This window comes from Boleophthalmus pectinirostris, unplaced genomic scaffold, assembly GCF_026225935.1.
Source record: "Boleophthalmus pectinirostris isolate CB_2022bp ecotype Guang Dong unplaced genomic scaffold, ASM2622593v1 HiC_scaffold_15, whole genome shotgun sequence".
Taxonomy (NCBI): domain Eukaryota; kingdom Metazoa; phylum Chordata; class Actinopteri; order Gobiiformes; family Gobiidae; genus Boleophthalmus; species Boleophthalmus pectinirostris.
Window position 1 is genome coordinate 13,002,624 of NW_026571070.1, and position 19,317 is coordinate 13,021,940.

The following is a 19,317-nucleotide window of genomic DNA, read 5'->3' on the forward strand; positions in this document are numbered from 1 at the left end:
CCAAGACTTTGAACCACCTTAATTAACTGTAGGACACTGATTCCCGCAGGCTTCATCTGTGGTGCATTCTAGCAACAGAAGAAAACAGTTCTCACATTTTCAGAGTCTGAGCGCAGCCAGGAGCTTTCGAAGAAACCAAATCTATGTCAGCAGAAAGAGAGAGAGAGATTAGGATATTTTTAGATCTTTTTATAAGGTTGTTTCCTCATCACAAACATACACCTGCTTCTTTTTTGCTACTTATTAAGAATTTATTATTTAAATTCTTTACGTTTTGCTATTATATGATACTGTGTCCCTTGTGGATCGATTAAGTTTGTCTAAGTCTAAGCCTAGAGTTGTGTTTTGTTTCATTCACACATGTTTAACTCACAAACCCTGCATATTTAATGATTTTACTCAAACATAAATCACTCTGCTCCACCTCGTTATGTCATGTAATGATACAGGAAGTGTTCCACTGTATTTTTAAACTCCACACACCTTCACTGGAATCATTTGTGCAAATTCAGTTACAATCTCTACTGCACAAACGGTAAAAGGCAGTTCTCAACTTGAAAACTACTGCCACATGACATCACAAGGTGGAGTGGAGCGTTTTGAGCTCTGAAGATGTAGACAGACTAATAATAAATTGTTACTCAGACATGTTGAATGAAACAAAACACAACTCCAGGTATGTTTTTGAGGAGGTAACAGCATTATAACATGACTTCAAGCTCACCAAAGTCAATTTAGGACCTTTAAGATTACAACATACGGACCTGGAAGCAATAAGTAATACGAGTTGATGCAAAAAAAATAAAAAATCTGTAACTGCATTGACACTTTCAGTTATTTAGGTCAGAGTTCAAAGAACGCTTACTGTTCTTTCCGTTAGTCATCACCTGAGTTCTTGTTGGTCGAGTCCTCCGTATGGGAGAAGTCACGATAATTTTCCACTTCACAAAATATAATCCAGGATTAACCCAACTGTCATATTCACGTGAGTCTGTGAAGTTGAGATGGAAGAACAGGTCAGACTTAAAAACATAAAGATGTACTGTACTGGTGCTTATCTCGTAAAACCGCATCTCTGTCCTCACTTCTTATTTCTGCATTAAACTTTTATGTTACGCCCTAATGCAAAACTGAAATGAACAAAGACTCTTCCAAAAATATAATTAATCAGTGAGTTTTTATTTAGATCAGTGTATTTGTTTACACAATCTGAGTTAAATATTTATGATAGAAAACAAAACAAAAAACAGATCTGCACCAGAGCTCCCATAAAAAAAAAAAAAAAAATCACAGTATTTACACAATTTAAAGAAGGGTAAGGTTTAGATTTTGTACTTATAAACATGAACTATATTCCCATAAACAAAAAGTATGAGACTTGTAATGTTCCATTAACGTTCCATTGCATTAAACTAGACATGTCAAACTCAGGCCCAAGGGCCACATTTAGCCCACAATATAATTATATTTGGCCGGCGAGATCATATCAAACATGTATTAGAGCTGGCCCACTGGCTACAGATCGGCTATAGAAACATTATTTATTTAAAATGTTGTTATTATTATAATATTTTGCTTGTTCTGGATTCAATGTTTAAGCAAAACTATTATTTAACTTTTATGTTACACCCTAATGCAAACTGAAATGAACAAAGACTCTCCCAAAAATATAATTTTTAGTTTTTATTTAGATCAGTTTATTTATTTACACAATTTGAGTTAAATATTTATGAAAAAATAAAAAAATAAAAAAATCACAGTAGTTACACAATTAAAAGAAAGGTAAGATTTAGATTTAGTACTTATAAAACATGAACTATATTCCCATAAAAAAGAGTGAGACTTGTAATGTTCCACAGTTTTGCATTAAACCAATGTCAAACCAGGTCAAACTCAGGCTCACCGACCAGATTTAGCCCGCGATATAATTATATTTGACCCTCGAGATCATATCAAACATGTATTAGTGATGGGATGTATTATTTATTTAAAATTGTGTTATTATTTTATATTTTGCTTGTTCTGGATTTAATGTTTAAGCAAAACTATTATTAAACATTTATTTTAATAAGAAAGAAGACATATCTCGAAAGAAGAGAAAACATGCAGATGTTGATGAAATTTTCCATGAAATACTTAGTTTGGCCCACAGTCCCAGTTTTAAATTTTGACCCTCTGTGAATTTGAGTTTGACACCGCTGCATTAAACTAATCTATCTCCATGGAGACAAGCTAAGTTACAGGTCTGATCTGTGGAGGGAACACATGCTATCCAAGGTATTTTTAACACTCCACCAACGCCACCTTGTGATGTCACGTGGTAATACAGGAAGTGCTCCACTGTGTTTTAAACTCCACACACCTTCACTGGAATCACTTTGGATCATTACAGCCCTGGAAATGTCGATCTCTACGGAACAAAAGTTAAACGGGAGCTGTTAACTTGAAAACTACCACTACATGACATCACAAGGTGGAGCAGAGCATTATAACATGACTTAAAGCTCACAAGAGTCAGTTTTGCTTTGATGTGTCTCATTCTTCGTCTGTTACAGTGAGCAGGAGTCTGTCCGCCGCTTTCGACTCGGTGCAGGTTAAAGCTTTTCGGAGTTTTTCCCAGAACAGTTGAGTCTCTGGTCCGGTCCCGGGCCAGCTCAGGTACGTCTGGCTCTTCAGGACTCTCCTCATGCGGTGATACGGAGTCAGGTGAGCGGACGGGATGTCCTCCAGGAACACCAGGATCAGCACGTCCTTCCTCTCGTCGAACAAACGGAAACTGTGGACAGAGAGGGAGAAAGGGAGGAAGAGAGGGAGGGATGGGAGAGGCAAGGTGGGTCAAAGAAGGAGAGAGAGAGAAAGAGAGAGAGTGAAAGAGGGCGGGAGGGTTGGAGGCGGAGGGAGAGAAAGAGAGAGGGAGAGGCAGAGACAGAGAGAGAAGAGGGAGGGGGAAGGAAGGAGAAAGTCATAGAGAGAGGGCGTAGTGAAAGAGAGAGAGAGTGAGAAAAAGCGGGAGGGAGAGGAGAGGAAGGGAGAAAGAGTGAGAGAAGAGGGGGAGGGAGGGAGGAAAGGAGAGGGGGGTAGCGAAAGAGAGTTATTTAGGAGGGATGGAGAGAAGAGGAGAGGAGAAAGAGAGAGTGCAACAAAAAGAAGGACGGGGAGGGAGGGAGGAAGAGATGGGGTGGTGAAACAGAGAGAGTGAGAGATGAGGGAGGGATGGAGGAAGGCAGGGAAAGAGGAGGGTTGTGAAAGAGAGAGTGAGAGAAGCAGGGAGGGAGGGAGAGAAGGAGGGAGAGAGGAGAGGAAGGGAAAGAGAAGAAGGGAGGGAGAGGAGAGGAGAGGAAGGAAGAGAGAGAATGAGAAAAGAAGAGAGGGAGGGAGAGAGAGGGTGGTAATGAAAGAAAGGGAGAGTGAGAGAAGGAGGGAGGGAGAGAGAGAGGAAGATGACAAGAAAGAGAGGTAGTGAGAAAGAAAGAAAGAAAGAAAGAGAGAAAGAGAGAAGGAGAGGGACACAGATAGATAGATAGGAGGATAGATAGATAGATAGATAGATAGATAGATAGATAGATAGACTAGATAGATAGATAGATAGATAGATAGATAGATAGATAGATAGATAGACAGACAGATAGATAGATAGATAGATAGATAGATAGATAGATAGATAGATAGATAGATAGATAGATAGATAGATAGATAGATGTGTTTAATGTAAGTGCACAGTGTAATTTTTTCAATGGGAGTTTTGGCACCTGCTCAAACCCATAGAGATACAATTCCTTTACCTGAAATGTTCCACACTATGGCATTAAAACTTATTCTTGCATTTTTTTGGTTTTCTTTTTCTTTTGCTCAGAAATACCTTGAAAAACGTGCATTATTTCTGCGAGCGAGCGTTATTTACTTATCTCAATGGCAAGTAACATTTCCAAAAAAGCATCAGATCTCCATGGAGACAAGCAGGCGGCAGATCCTCAACCAGAAAAGTTACATAGTCCAACTTTAAGTAAAGGAAGAGTAGACATTGACATTGTAAAAGCAGGATATATAAGAGTGCACAAAAGAATTTATAATATATTTTGTAATGAAATAATATAAAATGTATACGCACTCACTCACTTTTTAAATTCAAATAGGTTTACATGTTTTTGGTCAATGAAAAAAAAAAAAAAAAGAAAAAAGAAAAGCAATCAGATTAAAGTTGTGTATTACCTGGCCACCTGCATCTCTTTGGAGCACCACTCGCTCTGTAGATATCGTCTGCTGATCACACACAGAGTCTTCCTGCTTCCATATATGGCATCAGTGATGTTCTCCACTATAGGCCTCCCTGTCGAATAACAAATATCTGTTTACAGTCACTGAAGAGACGGAGGGAGGGAAGAGAGAGAGAGAAGGAGAGAGGAAGGGGCGAAGGAGAGAGAGAGGAAGAGGGGAAGAGAGAGATGGAGAAGGAGACAGAGCGAGCGAGACAAAGAGGCCAGAGAGGGAGCAAGAGAGAGAGAGAGAGATGGATAAATAGATGAGATACAGAGAGAAAGACAGAGAGAAGGAGAGAGAGAGGAAGAGGGGAAGAGAGAGATGGAGAAGGAGACAGAGCGAGCTAGACAAAGAGGCCAGAGAGGAAGCAAGAGAGAGAGAAAGATGGATAAATAGATGAGATACAGAGAGAAAGAAGAGAGAGAGAGAGAGAGAGAGAGAGAGAGAGAGAGAGAGGAGAAGAGAGAGAGAGATGGATAAATAGATGAGATAGAGAGAAAGAGAGAAGAGAGAGGAGAGAGAGAAAGAGAGGAAGAAAGAGAGAGAAGTGAGTGAGTGAGAGAGAAAGAGAGAGATGGATAAATAGATGAGATACAGAGAGAGAAAGAGAGAGAGAGAGAGAGAGAGAGAGAGAGAGAGAGAGAGGTGGATAAATAGATGAGATACAGAGAGAAAGAAAGAGAGAAGAGAGAGAGAGAAGAGAGAGAGAGAGAGAGAGAGAGAGAGAGAGAGAGAGGTGGATAAATAGATGAGATACAGAGAGAAAGAAAGAGAGAGAAGAGAGCGAGAGAGAGAGAGAGAGATAGAGAGAGATAGAGAGAGAAGAGAGAGAGAGAGAGAGAGAGAGAGAGAGAGGAGAGAGAGAGAGAGAGAGGTGGATAAATAGATGAGATACAGAGAGAAAGACAGAGAGAGAAAGAGAGAGGAGAGAGAGAGTGGATAAATAGATGAGATACAGAGAGAAAGAAGAGAGGGAGAGAGAGAGGTGGATAAATAGATGAGATACAGAGAGAAAGAAAGAGAGGAGAGAGAGCGAGAGAGAGAGAGAGAGAATTGGATAAATAGATGAGATACAGAGAGAAAGACAGAGAGAGAAGGAGAGAGGGAGAGAGAGAGGTGGATAAATAGATGAGATACAGAGAGAAAGAAAGAGAGGAGAGAGAGCGAGAGAGAGAGAGAATTGGATAAATAGATGAGATAGAGAGAGAAAGACAGAGAGAGAAGGCGAGAGAGACAGAGAGAGGGAGAGAAAGAGAGAGGAAGGGAAAGAGAGAGAGAGAAGAGGAGAGAGGGAGAGAGAGAGAGGTGGATAAATAGATGAGATACAGAGAGAGAAAGAGAGAGAAGGCGAGAGAGACAGAGAGAGGGAGAGAAAGAGAGAGAAGGGAGAGAGAGAGAGAGAGAAGGAGAGAGGGAGAGAGAGAGAGAGTGGATAAATAGATGAGATACAGAGAGAAAGAAAGAGAGAAGGAGAGAGAGAGAGGTGGATAAATAGATGAGATACAGAGAGAAAGAAAGAGAGGAGAGAGAGCGAGAGAGAGAGAGAGAATTGGATAAATAGATGAGATACAGAGAGAAAGACAGAGAGAGAAGGAGAGAGGGAGAGAGAGAGAGAGAGGTGGATAAATAGATGAGATACAGAGAGAAAGAAAGAGAGAAGGAGAGAGAGAGAGGTGGATAAATAGATGAGATACAGAGAGAAAGAAAGAGGAGAGAGAGCGAGAGAGAGAGAGAATTGGATAAATAGATGAGATAGAGAGAGAAAGACAGAGAGAGAAGGCGAGAGAGACAGAGAGAGGGAGAGAAAGAGAGGAAGGGAAAGAGAGAGAGAGAGAAGGAGAGAGGGGGAGAGAGAGAGAGAGAGAGAGGAAGGGGCAAAGGGGGGAAGAGAGCGAGAAGGAGAGGGAGACAGAGAGCGAAAAAGAAAATAAAGAGAGCAAAAGAAAGAGAGGCAGAGGGATAGTCAGAGAAAGAAAGGCCAGCGAGGGAGAGAGAGAGGGAGGGAGAGAGAAAGAGAGAGAAAGAAAGAGAGAAAGAAAGAGAGAGAGAGAGAGAGAGAGAGAAAGATGGATTAATAGATGAGATACAGAGAGAAAGACAGAGAGAGGAGAGAGAGAAGGAGAGAGAGAGAGAGAGAGAAAGAGAGAGAGAGAGAAAAATGAGATGAGATAGATGTGATAGAGGGGAGAGAGAGAAAGAGAGAGGGAGAGAGATGGATAGATAGATGCAATATAGAGAGAAAGACAGAGAGTGAAAGAATGAGAGAGGGAGAGAGAGAGAGAGAGAAGGGTGTGCAGAGAGGAAGAGAGAGAGAGATGGATAAATAGATGAGATCGAGAAAGAGAAAAAATGAGAGAGGAGAGAGATAGAAAGAGAGGGGGAGAGAGAGAAAGATGAATAAATAGATGCAAAAATAGAAAGAAAGAAAGAAAGAAAGAAAGAAAGAGAAAGGGGCAGAGAGGGAGGGAGAGAGATGGATAAATAAATGTGATATAGAGAGAAAGAATGAGAGAGGAGAGAGCTAGAGAGAGAAAGGGGGGCAAAGAGGGAGAGAGAGAAGAAAGATGGATAAATAGATGAGATACAGACAGAAAGACAGAGAGAGAAGGAGAGAGAGATATGCAATAGAGGGGAAAGAGAGAGAAAGAGAGGCAGAGGGATAGTGAGAGAAAGGGGTCCAGAGAGGTAGAGAGAGAGGGTGAGAGAGTGAGAGAGAGAGAGTGAGAAAGATGGATAAATAGATGAGATAGAGAGAGAAAAACAGAAAGAGAAGCAGAGAGGGAGGGAGAGGGGGGGTGGAGAGATAGATGAGATGTGATCGAGGGGAAAAGAGAGAAGGAGAGAGAGCGAGAGAGAGAAAGAGAGTGAGAGAAAGAGATGCACAGGGGTAGAGAGAGAAAAGAGGGCCAGAGAGGGAGAGAGATGGACAAATAGATGAGCTAGAGAAAGAAAGACAGACAGAGGAGGTGAGGCAGAAAGAGAGAGAAAGAGAGTGAGAGAAAGAGATGCAGGGGGATAGAGAGAGGAAAGGGGGTCAGAGAGGGAAAGAGAGAAAGATGGATAAATAGATGAGAGAGAGAGAGAGAGAGAGAGAGAGAGAGAGAGAGAGAGAAAGGCAAAAAGAGAAGGAGAGACAGAGAGAGAGAGAGAAAGAGGGGGACAGATGGATAGATAGATGAAATAGAGGGGGAGAGAGAGACTGGAGAGGGAGAGAGAAGGAGCGAGAAAATGTGAGAAAGAGAGGGAAAGAGAGAAAGATGGAAAGATGAGATAGAGACAGACAGAGAGAAAAAAAAGAGAGAGATTTGAGAGAGATTTTGTGATATTCTCCTCTATAAAAATATAAATATATAAATATAATATATATTAAATATATTTATGCTTACACTTACTAATGACATAACTAATGAGACTGTGGCGCCCCTTAGAGGACAAACTACAGAACTGCAGCCACAGATAAGATCTCTTGAACAGGAAGCAAGTGGCATGTATATTTTCCATTTTACCCTTGATCAGCTTAGATTCTTCATGTTTTGGCTTAAAAGTAACAGTGGCACAATTTTGGGCGTTTTCATTTCCTCATTTTATGCCAAATTTGTTTTGAGAGAAACTGTTAAAAGTGAAATGAGAAACCAAAATGAGAAGTTAAAAAATGCAAATCGCTAAAGCCTAAAACCACAAAGACCAAACCAGAAATGTTTTGTTATAACTGAAAATGGTTAATTTAAGTGCTTCATTTTTGTTGTTTTGTTGTGAAAATGCTAAATACTTGTCTTTTTTTTTTTTTTTTTTTTTTTTTTGACTGTGTGTATGTTGTTTTAATAGCAGTACACCATTCTTTTTTTGGGCATTTTTTTTTTTGGCAATTTTAGTGTTAACTAATGGTGGATGAAGGTCTCAGTGTTTTTTTAAATTCCACTTTAATTATTCCGTATTTATTAATTTGTAATTCAATTATTCTCCTTTCTAGTTTACATGGAAATAATAATTATGAATTAAGGTTTACATGGGAAACACGTTAAATCTGCTTTATTTACATCTGTCTGTGGTGGGGAAGGGTTCTGATTGGACAGAGACGTGAACGTATTTACGTCAACCGGAAGAAAACACACACTTGAGCTGCTGCCAGCTTTTTAGTCATCTTGATTTGTTGTTTCCCGTGGGGATGTGTACCGCTGTTCCTCAGTTTTTATGGGCGGGGGAACAGTCCGAACCCAGACTTCTGAACCAGCGGGAGCAGCTCCGATTGAGCTGGACCGGGGAGTGGTGTTAGGGGCCTCGGCCTGAGAAGCACTTTCCCCGGGGAAGAACTAAGAGCGCGGAGGACGGACGCTCAGAACAAGATATAATGAACCAAACGGGATTCACGCTAATTTCTGGATGTTTTGCACCACCTCGGAACCAGTCGCAGCCCTGGAGCACGGAGGACAGGAGCAGCCCGCCCTCACCTGTAGTCCACAGCGCATTCTCACTTTCGCCGCACGAATCCACTGGTCTTGCTCGCCCCCGTCTGGACCCAGCACATGGAGGACAGAACCTGTGGATCTGACCAACCCGCTCGGAGAATCGCAAAAGACCACGGAGGGGCTGCGCGCTATGGTGAGTGCTCCCATGTATATACCGCTGTTACGTAGACTCAGTGCTTCTGCTCCGGGCTGATGTGCGGTGAGTTGTGCAAAATTATTGGCCACATGCTGCTGTTTTATGAGTTTATGACGATAACATGGAATGAGGACGGCTCGCGGTGTGAACAGGGAACTCGGTACCTTTCGCAGTTACACAGGCAAAGAGAAACAGAGATTCAGGGACACAAACATGATACAAACATTTTTCACCATATTGCAGCGCATAGTTGCATCAGATGTGTGATCCAACGCGCATGAGCTGAACGACTGGAATTATTATTTAAGAGGAATAAACGTTTACGTGATCACAGAATAAATGAATTCTGTTTTAAAATCGGAATAAACCAACCAGTTAATCTGGATTTAAATGTAATTCCGAATAAGTTTATTTCTGAATAATCATTAGGAATTAAGTGTTCACATGGTCTTTTTAAAGCAAAATTAATTAGTATTAGGAATTAAATTATTTTGAATGGGAATTAAAGCTCTCATGTAAACGGGGTAAATAACAGCTATTTCTTCCATGTAGTCCACCCTGAAAACACCAGAGGATTGCCTGTGTTTTTTACCTAAAGCTGCACCATGGTAGCCAGGCTGGCACCACCGAGAGCCTCAGCTCAGTTTCATTTCTCTCCAGTGACTAGGTCAGGGATCGAATACACTAGACAGTTTGCAAAAACCCCAGAAGTGTGAGTTTTTAAATGAGAAAAGTACCCTCCTACCATGGAGTGAACGAATCCCAATGCTGCGAGGTCAGATGGTTTGTACGAAGTGAAACCGGGTGATGAATCAGCAAGGCAAGTTCATTTGTAAATAATTCACAGTGATTTACCAAAGAAGAAAGACATTAAAATCACCATAAGGATTGTAATTTGATATATTGTGATGACCCACGATATTATTATGAGACTTTTGACAATACGATATCAGGATAGTTCGCTTATTGTTACATCCCAAACAGGTCCTGTTTAGCAGCTCTGTGTGAAATGTGGTTGTGAGAGCGTGGGAGTGTAGGTGTCAAGTCTTTTTCAGTTTCACAGCACTTAAATGCAGTAGTTTTGGATGAAACTCGAATGTGAAAGAGAATTTGAAACTTTGTCATGTCATGTGAAGCAAACAACTTACAAGATATGTGACAAAAAGGACCACCCAAACAGCTATCCATTTTTAGAACATTATGAGGAAGTCTTTAGTCTTTCACATTTGAGTCCTATCTACTGCATTTCAATAAAAGCACCCAGTCAGAACTCTACAGCTTTTTAACTGTCACAATACTAATGTTTGTTCTGATTTGTTATAATATTCACATGACACAACAACGTACAAAGTTCAAAGTGTAGTTTATTGCACTGAAAAACATGCGTCCTTACTGTGGGCTTGCATCTCCACAAACCTGACTCTTATTTTGTCAAGTTGAGAGCCTCGTCTTGTTTGTTTCTATGGAAATGTTGGCTTAAAACATATCTATCTCCATGGAGACTGAAATATAGTTTTAACTTTCTATTTCCATCGAATCGTGCCCTTCACTTTGGTAAATGGTCACATTTTGATACAGCGCTTCTGCTTTTTCTTTCAAGGCACTCACACACACACACACATTCATACATTATTGTACGCAGACACAAGGGGCGAGGTCGGTTAAGTGTCTTGCCCAAGGACACAACAACAGTATTCATCTGTGGAAGCTAGAATCGCATCGCCAACCTGTGGGTCAGTGGGTCTGCCTGCTCTACCGATTATGTTTTACACAACCCACCAACCTTCTGATCAGTGGACAATAGGGATGTAACAATAACCGAAATATTGTGATATCGTATCGTCAAAGTTCTCACAATAATATCGTGGACCATCACAATATATCGAATTACAAGTCTCTTCACTTAAAAGAGTTAGGGTGCAGCAATAGCTAAAAAAAAGACAGAGAACTATTGTATTTTCCGGGCTATTAGGCGCGCTCTTAAGCCTCTAACCCCATTAAAAAACGACTGCACGCCCCGCAATCCAGGGTGCCCTATACACGAATCCACTCGGGTGTCTCAGCACGACTTCAGTAAACTACAAAGCCGCACCACCCGCAGCGCACGCAAACACGCACACAAACACGCACGGAGCAGACAGTGACCGCGCAGCGAAACACACCCGCAGCCACACTCATCACTCCATGCGGACGAGGAGCGGAACAGAGGAACGAACCGAAAAAGCAAGTCTAATGTGCCTTTCTGAACCACAACTGAACAACTGAGTCACTGCAAACACGCCAACAATCCAGCGGTGCCAGACAGCACCCTCCCAGTGTACCACAACCGAACAAAGCCCAGAGTCACCGTGAACGCGCCAAACAAAGTCCCACTGACCCATCGAACTGTTGTGTTTCATTTAAAGTCCGATGTGGTTTATTTGTGAAAAAAGTTTGAAAATAGACCATTTAATGACAGTGCGTCTTATAATCCAGAGCGCCTAATAGCCTGGAAAATACGGTACATAGATGATAATCCTTTGCTCCATTTCAGTGCAGACTACAAGAAGTAATAACAGTTCTAAGCATTTTTAAGTCTTAGTTTTTTTGGATTAAGTCTTGTCAAGGCATTTTAAGAGGAAAAAGTAGCATATTAACAGTATGAGACTCCCCACCATATCGTGATCTTTCCCACAATATCGCAATAAATATCGTACCATGAGGTCAGGTTCATACCATGGTGATATCGTATCATGAGACTTGGATATTGTTACACCCCTAGTGGAAAAACACACTAAAAAGTTACATGACTATGACTTTAAACATATTTTACCTGGTGCAAAGTCCCGATGGTGCAGACAGAGCTTCCAGCCTTGATCGTTCTCCAGATGTGGGACCAGCTCTCTGTAGACCCAGGCTTCATCATGGACGTTATATGACACAAATGCGTCATACTGATTTGGGGCTTTCCTGTTTTTGTGTTTCGTATTGAGAAGCCAAGCCAAGAGGAGGTAGTAGGCATAGGCTATTTGAAATCTCATGAAATGGTAAATGAACACTATAATCATGAATACCAAGTTAAAACATGTTGTAGATACGAAACAAATAAATGCATAATCTACTATACAAGACTGCACGTTGAGGTCTAGAAGTTTAGTGTTTTTTTTCTGGGGTGGGTAGTAACATTTAAAATTATAAGCGTCAAATACCTGAGTGTGGTTGTTTGTTAAAATCCAGTTGATAAAATCCATGCTGTCACAATTACATGTAAAACTATTATATTGAAAATCTACATATCTAATACTAGGTATAGCCTTGATAATGTCTTCCGTGATGACGGAAAATGCGTTTTTTCGAGCTTGAAGGAAGTCTAGTTTTTTCAGTTTTGCGTTGATCAGGAAATCAAGCGCGCGCAGGTTGGTACTGGTGACTCTAAGTTTTGTAAGATTGCGGATTGGAGCAAATACATAAGGTGAAAAGTCCATTAGATCATTGGCGCTCAAATCCAATGAGTCCAGTTTAGGCGTGTAGTTAAAAAAATTTTCTGGAATGTCGACAATGTTAATATTATCAAAATCGAGCGCTGTTAAGTTGGTCAAACCTTCAAGGAGGTTGGATGGGAGTGCACCTTTTCCTCTGATATGCTGGGAACGGAAATCCAAATTTTCCAAACTTGACAGATACAAAAATGGCGGATTTTTGAGAGGAGAAGAAGTGGTATAGGTGATGCGATTTTTCCCAATGCTTAACTTTCTCAAATTAACCAAACCTTTGAAACAACCGTCCAGTGTGTCACTGCGAATGTCATTTTCATCAAGTTGAAGATTCAGAAGGCTTTTCAAACCAGAAAAACAACCCTTTTCCAATATATGTATGTTATTTTGAGCCAGTGTCAAGTTCTCCAAAGCCGGCAACCCACGAAATTCTTCCTTTTTAATTGTTGCCAGTGAATTATTAAACAAACGCAGTACTTTTAAGCTGGGCAAAGAGGTCTGGAATGCATTGTTAAGTTTTGCAAGGAAGTTCCTGTGCAGCTCCAAAACTTGTAACCTTGGCAAATTTTGAAACACACATTTTTGTAAAGATGTAATTTTGTTCCATTGCAAGCTAAGTTGTTTAAGATAGACCAAATTTGCAAAATCATAACACCCTAAATTCTCAATTGAATTATTTCTAAGGTCTAATTCTTTAAGTGATAATATTGTCCTTATTGCTTGAGGGACTTCGGTTAACTTATTGCGAAAAAGACGTAAAATTTCTAATCGTGAAAGTGGCATAAAAGAGTCATTTGCAATTCCCTTTATTCCGCATATGCTTAGATCAATTTCAGTTATATTTGAGCACGAGCTAAATAAACGTGAACGAATGTGAGGTAAGTTATTTTGACGTAATTGTAATGTAGAAACAGTTGGGATAGAGCAAGATTTGTTTATTAGCGTTGCCAGATTGCAACGTGCTGAATCCACGCGCAGAGAAGTCAAGGAGGTGTTAAAAGTTGATAACAAATCCCACATTTTTTGGCTAGAGTTCACCTGTAATCTGCTAATATCTAGAGTGTCAACGCGAGCGACCATAGCCTTATCTGGAATGTCCCAAAGCATTATGAGCTTCTGTGGTGGATTTCCAATGTTTAACCATGTCAGATTGGGGAAAGCATTTGTGGTTATCTGAAAAAATTTAAGAGGATTGTCAGAAATATCTAACAGTCTCAGTTCAGTGGATTTATTTGCGAATTCAGACGACCTAAAAGACGACATCCGTATGCTTCTAATGGTTAAATCGTTCAAATGTGGCGTGTGTTTTATAATTAAACTTAACTGTTCAGTAGTGGAAACTTTATTTCCAGAGAAGTTCAGAACCTTGAGTTTTCTAAGTGGTCTAAAAGCATTGGGTTCGATTATTGTGATATGATTGTAAGTTATCAGCAGCTCTGTCAGATTCCCCAAACCGTCAAAAACGCCATTGACAAGTGTGGTAAGCTTGTTCCTGTTCAAAACTAACTTTCTGAGGGAGATTAAATGTGAAAATGCACCTTTTTCAATACTAGAAATTTGGTTGTTCCCTAGTTTTAGCTCAGTTACATTTGGAAAATTTATGAAATTTGTTACTTGTATTTTGGAAATTTTGTTGCCGGTCAAGTCAATGCCTCTCACTGTTGGAGGAATATCTGTAGGGACCTGTGCGAGATTACCACTGTCACAAATAGACACATTCAGACTGATTCGACAATCCCTCAGCGCAAAGCCTTGTACCACAAAACTCTGAATATTTAACAGCAAGAGAAAAATTTGAATTTTTTGAAGTGATTTTTGGTATTCATGACCCATTTCTGAGAAGTAGCAGTGTCACCAAACACCCACTTAAATCGAAAACCGGTGCTAAAAACAAAGCAGAAAGAATACAGTAAGAGGAATTATAAATACAGCATATTTGCATGAACTCAAAAATGAAAGTGCACAATTTAATGTGTAAGATTTAAGATGAGGGGTCCATATGGAAGATATTTGTTTCATCAGATTTTGAATTTTAAATGTTGTTGAATTTCTCACTTAACTCTGAAAAAACATGTTTCAATTATTTTTATTTAGAATTTTATCTGAAATTTTAAAGCTGAAATTTTAAGTGTACATTTTCAAAGTGTTTAAAAAAAAAAAAAAAAAAAAAAAAAAATATATATATATATATATATATATATATATATATATATATATATATATGAAAATAAAAATATTCAGCACAAATATTTTCAAGCTGTACAACAAGGCCTAAGCAATTGATCCAAAGTGATCCGACCAACAAACACGGAGTGGTGCAGTGAAGTGATTTGATCGGTCAGAATTAGCCTCATCAAAACCTCATCTCTTTTATTTCTTAAGTGTAAACAGTTAAAAATGTCCAGCAGGCAGAGGTGGGACCAAGTAAATTTTTTGTAAGTCTCAAGTAAGTCTCAAGTCTTTGACCTCAAGTCCGAGTGAAATCCCAAGTCAAATACAGGCAAGTCCAAGTCGAGTCTCGAGTCACTGGCCCATAAATCCAAGTCAAGTCCAAGCTGTCTGCTTTGAGCTTCAAGACATTTCAAGTCTTTAAACCAAAATACCAAATATAGCTTAGATGTGTGCTATTCATATGAATTTTAAACTAAATAGTACTTAAAAAGTCATGGTATATTGATATATGATTATTTATAGAAGGGTTGTAGAAATGCAATTTTTTCCTTTTTATGTCTTGACAAGATCTTGGTGTGAATCTTTATGGTCAGAATAAAAAGAATTCAGAAGTGCTAAAGAAGTAATTCTGTCATGTAGTTCTCTGTAGTTCTGTCTGTTTTACTGTATTGTACTGTATATTACTGCATAGTACTGTGTATTACTGTAGTACATTTCAGGATACCACATCACAGCGCTGCATTTATCAACTGTAAAGAGAAAAGTATTTTCTAAAAACATATATATATTTTAGGAGAAGCATTGAGTCTTCTCAAGTCACTGGACTCAAGTCTGAATCAAGTCCCAAGTCTTTGTCATTTTGTCAAGTCTCAAGTCCTAAAATAGTGACTCAAGTCTGACTCGAGTCCAAGTCACTACTTGCAAGTTCCCACTTCTGATAATAGGAAACAGCTTCTCTCCTCACTCACACATGATCAGTTTAAAAAAATAAATAAAAATACACTTGAAAACTTGAAAATTACACTTTGAATTTTGACTGTTGAATTTGAGGGCTTGAAAATATATGTGGTGAAATTGTTTTTTTTTTTTTTAACATATTGAAAATGTACACTTAAAATTTCAGCAACTAAAATACATATAAAAAATCTAAATAATTCAAACATGATTTTTCAGAGTTAAAAAAATCAAAGTGAGAAATTCAGTGGTATTTAAAATTCAAAATCTGATGGAACAAATAATCTTTCATAGGTCCACCACCTGCTTATCTCCATGGTTACTGCTTTACTTGAATATTTCACAGTATAGCTCTGTCACATTTTTATGTAGCACTTTTCCACCTTCAAGGCACTTTTGTAAACATTGGGGGCAAGGATCGTTAAGTGTCTTGCCCCGAGGATCAAAACATTTGTTGTGGGAGCTCCACAGCTCTGACTGATATCTTGTCCTAATTGCAGCTTCTTCTGGTTTCCATAGAGATATATACATTTAGTCCCATACTGTTGAGCAGTACAAGCAATACCAAGTTTAAAGGATCAGAAAAGTTACACAGTACATCTTTAACCCTCCTGCACCCCCGGGTGCATTTTTATACATCTCAACTTTTCTTTTTTGCCTAACTTTGGCAATATTGCACCAAATAGCACCAAAATTGGCCAGTTTCTGTATTTTGTGTGTGTGTGTATTTTTAATTTCTGTTTTTTGTTTCAAGATCACATTCATTGAATGGTCTATAATCAAAATAATCACACCTGTGGTCCTTCGGTACATTTTTGTCCCATTGACTTCCGTTCAAAATGACTTTGCCACCGTATTTTTACATTTTGATTAATTTTTCATTCTTTGGTGTTGAAAACTCTTCAAAATGTTTAGTTTTAGTGTCTTTTTGAACTTTTTTTTTTTTTTAAATTCCCTTTTCACTCTGTATCTTCCTTTTTTCTTCCTTCCTTCCTTTTTTTATTTTTATTTTAACTGCTACAAAAACAAAACATAGACCACAACTACATGGATCATGACAGAAAGGGTCCAAGCTTCAACTTCACTCACTGTACATATAAGAGACAAAATTATCTATTAAAACAAACAAAACTGAATGCATAATTCATTAATTCCAAAGTTCTACACTTTATACTCTTTTTGTTTTAAAGGCTTCTACCGCTTCTACTCCCGTTCCACAAAGTAACCCCTCTACCAGAAACACAATCACTTTCTTCCATTTTCTTATCTTCATTTTTTAAAAGAGTGTCTGTATCTGTGTATCTTCCATTGCAAGATTATGTCAATAGAAAGCCGTTTGTATTTGGTTTGTATGATTAGAGATGAAGTAAATGAAGACAAAGATATAAAAAAGTTGAACACAAATCTGTACTGCATAAAAATATTGTGGTATTCTTTGTCGATTTTTGTCACGAAGGACCACGGGTATAACTATTTGAGTTTGTGCAAAAACTAAAAGAATGTAAAAATCAGTGTTGGCACTTTTTTATGACTCTCTGATAACCCCAACACAAACAAATTAAAATGATTTGAAAAATATAGAAATAATCCATCTCTTTCACTTTTTTCATGCACAAAAATTTTTGACTTTTGCTGTCAAAAATGGCATTTGAAGTGTTAAAATTTCAAAATATTATATCATATTTTGTATGTATGATTAGAGCAAAAAGTAAATAAAGACACTGATATAAAAAAAAAGTTGGACAAAAATCTGCACTGCATAAAAATATTGTGGTATTCTTTTGTCACGAAGGACCACAGGTGTAACTATTTTTAAAGGGGTGCACAAGGGTTAAATAAATACAAAATTGTGCAAAATTCTTTCAATCAGCTGGCAGATTTTTAAACCAGATGCCCTTACTGTCACAGCCAATTTAATGGTTTTAAACTAGAGAAGCAGCAGTAGCAGTAGTTGTAGTAGTAGCAAACACAGCACATATTAGCACTGGAATGTTATACTCACTTTTTTCTGCTTTTTTCCTGTGCCTGGTCTCTTCGGTCTCTAGTGTCAGCTTCATACACCCGAATGACTTATGGACACATTTTAAGGAAGTGAAACAAAAACGATGCATGTTGATAGGAAAAATTCACTGCTTTATGAGGTTATTGTTACCATGCAAGCAAATATAACTATAAAACCGAAGATAGACAGATAGATGACATTTAGTTTCGGGTTAATCAGAGACTCATTTTGCAAATATTGATTTTGAATGCATTAGTTCGATAAATTGCAACCCAGTAGTGCAGCATGAGATGTTTGTGGTTGGACCCCACTTCCTGCCATGTTTGTCTGCTAGTGTCTGAAGTGATTTAAGAAAGACACTCTGGAACTTTCTTTTCATTTTCATTGTAGTCTTGAACACTGCGGTTGCCATTTGAACATTTTTAGCTAAGAGTGAATGTCCGTCATGGGGCAAAAATCTTCTTTAATTTTATATGTAACTTTTCAGGTGGAGGGTCCATCACCTTCTTGTTTCTATGGATACGTCATTGCTCTGCCTGGAATGTTCCACTGTATGACATTATACACCTTACATTTATTCAATTACATGGCTTTATATCTCAAAAATACCTAGAAAAACAAACATTCTGACTGTGAGCCGGTTGCCTCTCCACAGATCTGACCTGTAACTTGGTCTGGTTTGGTCTCCTATGAAGATAGAAGGGTTTATTTAATGCCATACTGTGAAACATTCCAGACAAAGCAATAACATCTCTATGGAGTCTATGGAGAATAGCATTGGGCAGACCCTATAATAACCCAATAATGTGAGTTCCTTTAGTTGACCACAATTTTTATCTAACTTCCTCTTGGCCCTAAAGGAATAAGAAGTTAGAAGTTCCCATTTTTTGTTTGAGACTTTTTTATTTTTTTTTTATTTTTGGAGGATATCATATACAAGAGAAGTTACATGTTGTTTGCAATGAGTTGAATTATTTGATTTATTTCTTAATTTATTTATTTTATTCGCAAAAATGATCAACTGTGTCATAAATTTGTGCAAGAAATGAATGAAAAGATGCAGAAAGATGAGAAATCCTTTGTCATCTGCTCTGCTTTTAGCATGTAAGTCTAGATTTGTCAGTATCGAAAATCTGATGCTAAGCCAGAAGTCTCCAACCTGTAGCTCTCCACCCACTTCCAAGTAGCTCGCCAAGGCATTACTGAATTACACTTATTGTGCTGAATAAGTCAAATTTGATTAATTAAATGCCTTTACCATTGTACATGTATCATTTTGATGCCTAACTTTGTTCACTAACTAATAAATGGATAATGGTTAATGTTTTATAGGCGTTTAACTCAGGGTGACCAAATATTTAAAATCATAAACTGGGACAATCCTGGTTTGGGGTGGTTGGAAATAATAAAATTGTGAAACGAGTGCATAATTAATGAAAACATTTCTGCAATTGGCCCATTCATGACTAGCCACATTTTCTTTGTTTTTGGTCATTTTTAAGCAGCTTTTCTGTATTTAACCTTAAACAAATGACAGTTTATTCCTCGCTTTACTGTTGGCAGGGATCAAATTGGTCAAAATAGGGGCACCTGGGACATTTCTTGTATATAAAACTGGGACAAATCACTGGACAGAGGACACAGGGCTCAAAACTGGGACTGTCCAGAATAAACAGAGACGTCTGGTCACCCTAATCTAACTGTAATTTACCTAAGGCTTGCTGTGGCTCTTTTATATACAAAATTTCTTGTGACCATTAAAACTAGTAGACTAGTAGCTCTCTGTCACTTTTGTTTTGTAAAGGTAGCTCACCGGAAGAAAAAGGTTGGAGACCCCTGTACTAAGCAATACTAAAA

General features: G+C 38.6%; 1 protein-coding gene across 1 annotated transcript; it reads right to left on the minus strand.

Annotated features, from left to right (window-relative positions):
- Positions 1–1,670: 1,670 nt before the first annotated feature.
- Positions 1,671–17,526, minus strand: LOC110161271 (toll-like receptor 13). Its single transcript, XM_055151045.1, has 4 exons — positions 17,461–17,526; positions 11,672–14,216; positions 4,210–4,327; positions 1,671–2,776 (listed from the first exon to the last, which is right to left on the minus strand). The coding sequence occupies exons 2-4, from the start codon at positions 14,163–14,165 to the stop codon at positions 2,536–2,538; spliced, it is 2,853 nt and encodes a 950-aa protein (XP_055007020.1). The 5' UTR covers positions 14,166–14,216; positions 17,461–17,526; the 3' UTR covers positions 1,671–2,535.
- Between the last annotated feature and the right edge of the window lie 1,791 nt (positions 17,527–19,317).

Excerpts from the sequence above, each read along its gene's own strand:
- LOC110161271 (XM_055151045.1), bottom strand. The coding sequence starts at position 14,165 with ATGGGTCATGAATACCAAAAATCACTTCAAAAAATTCAAATTTTTCTC. Across the intron at positions 4,328-11,671 it reads CCATCGGGACTTTGCACCAG|GGAGGCCTATAGTGGAGAAC; the intron begins GTAAAATATGTT and ends GTTATTCGACAG. Across the intron at positions 2,777-4,209 it reads AAAGAGATGCAGGTGGCCAG|TTTCCGTTTGTTCGACGAGA; the intron begins GTAATACACAAC and ends CTCTGTCCACAG.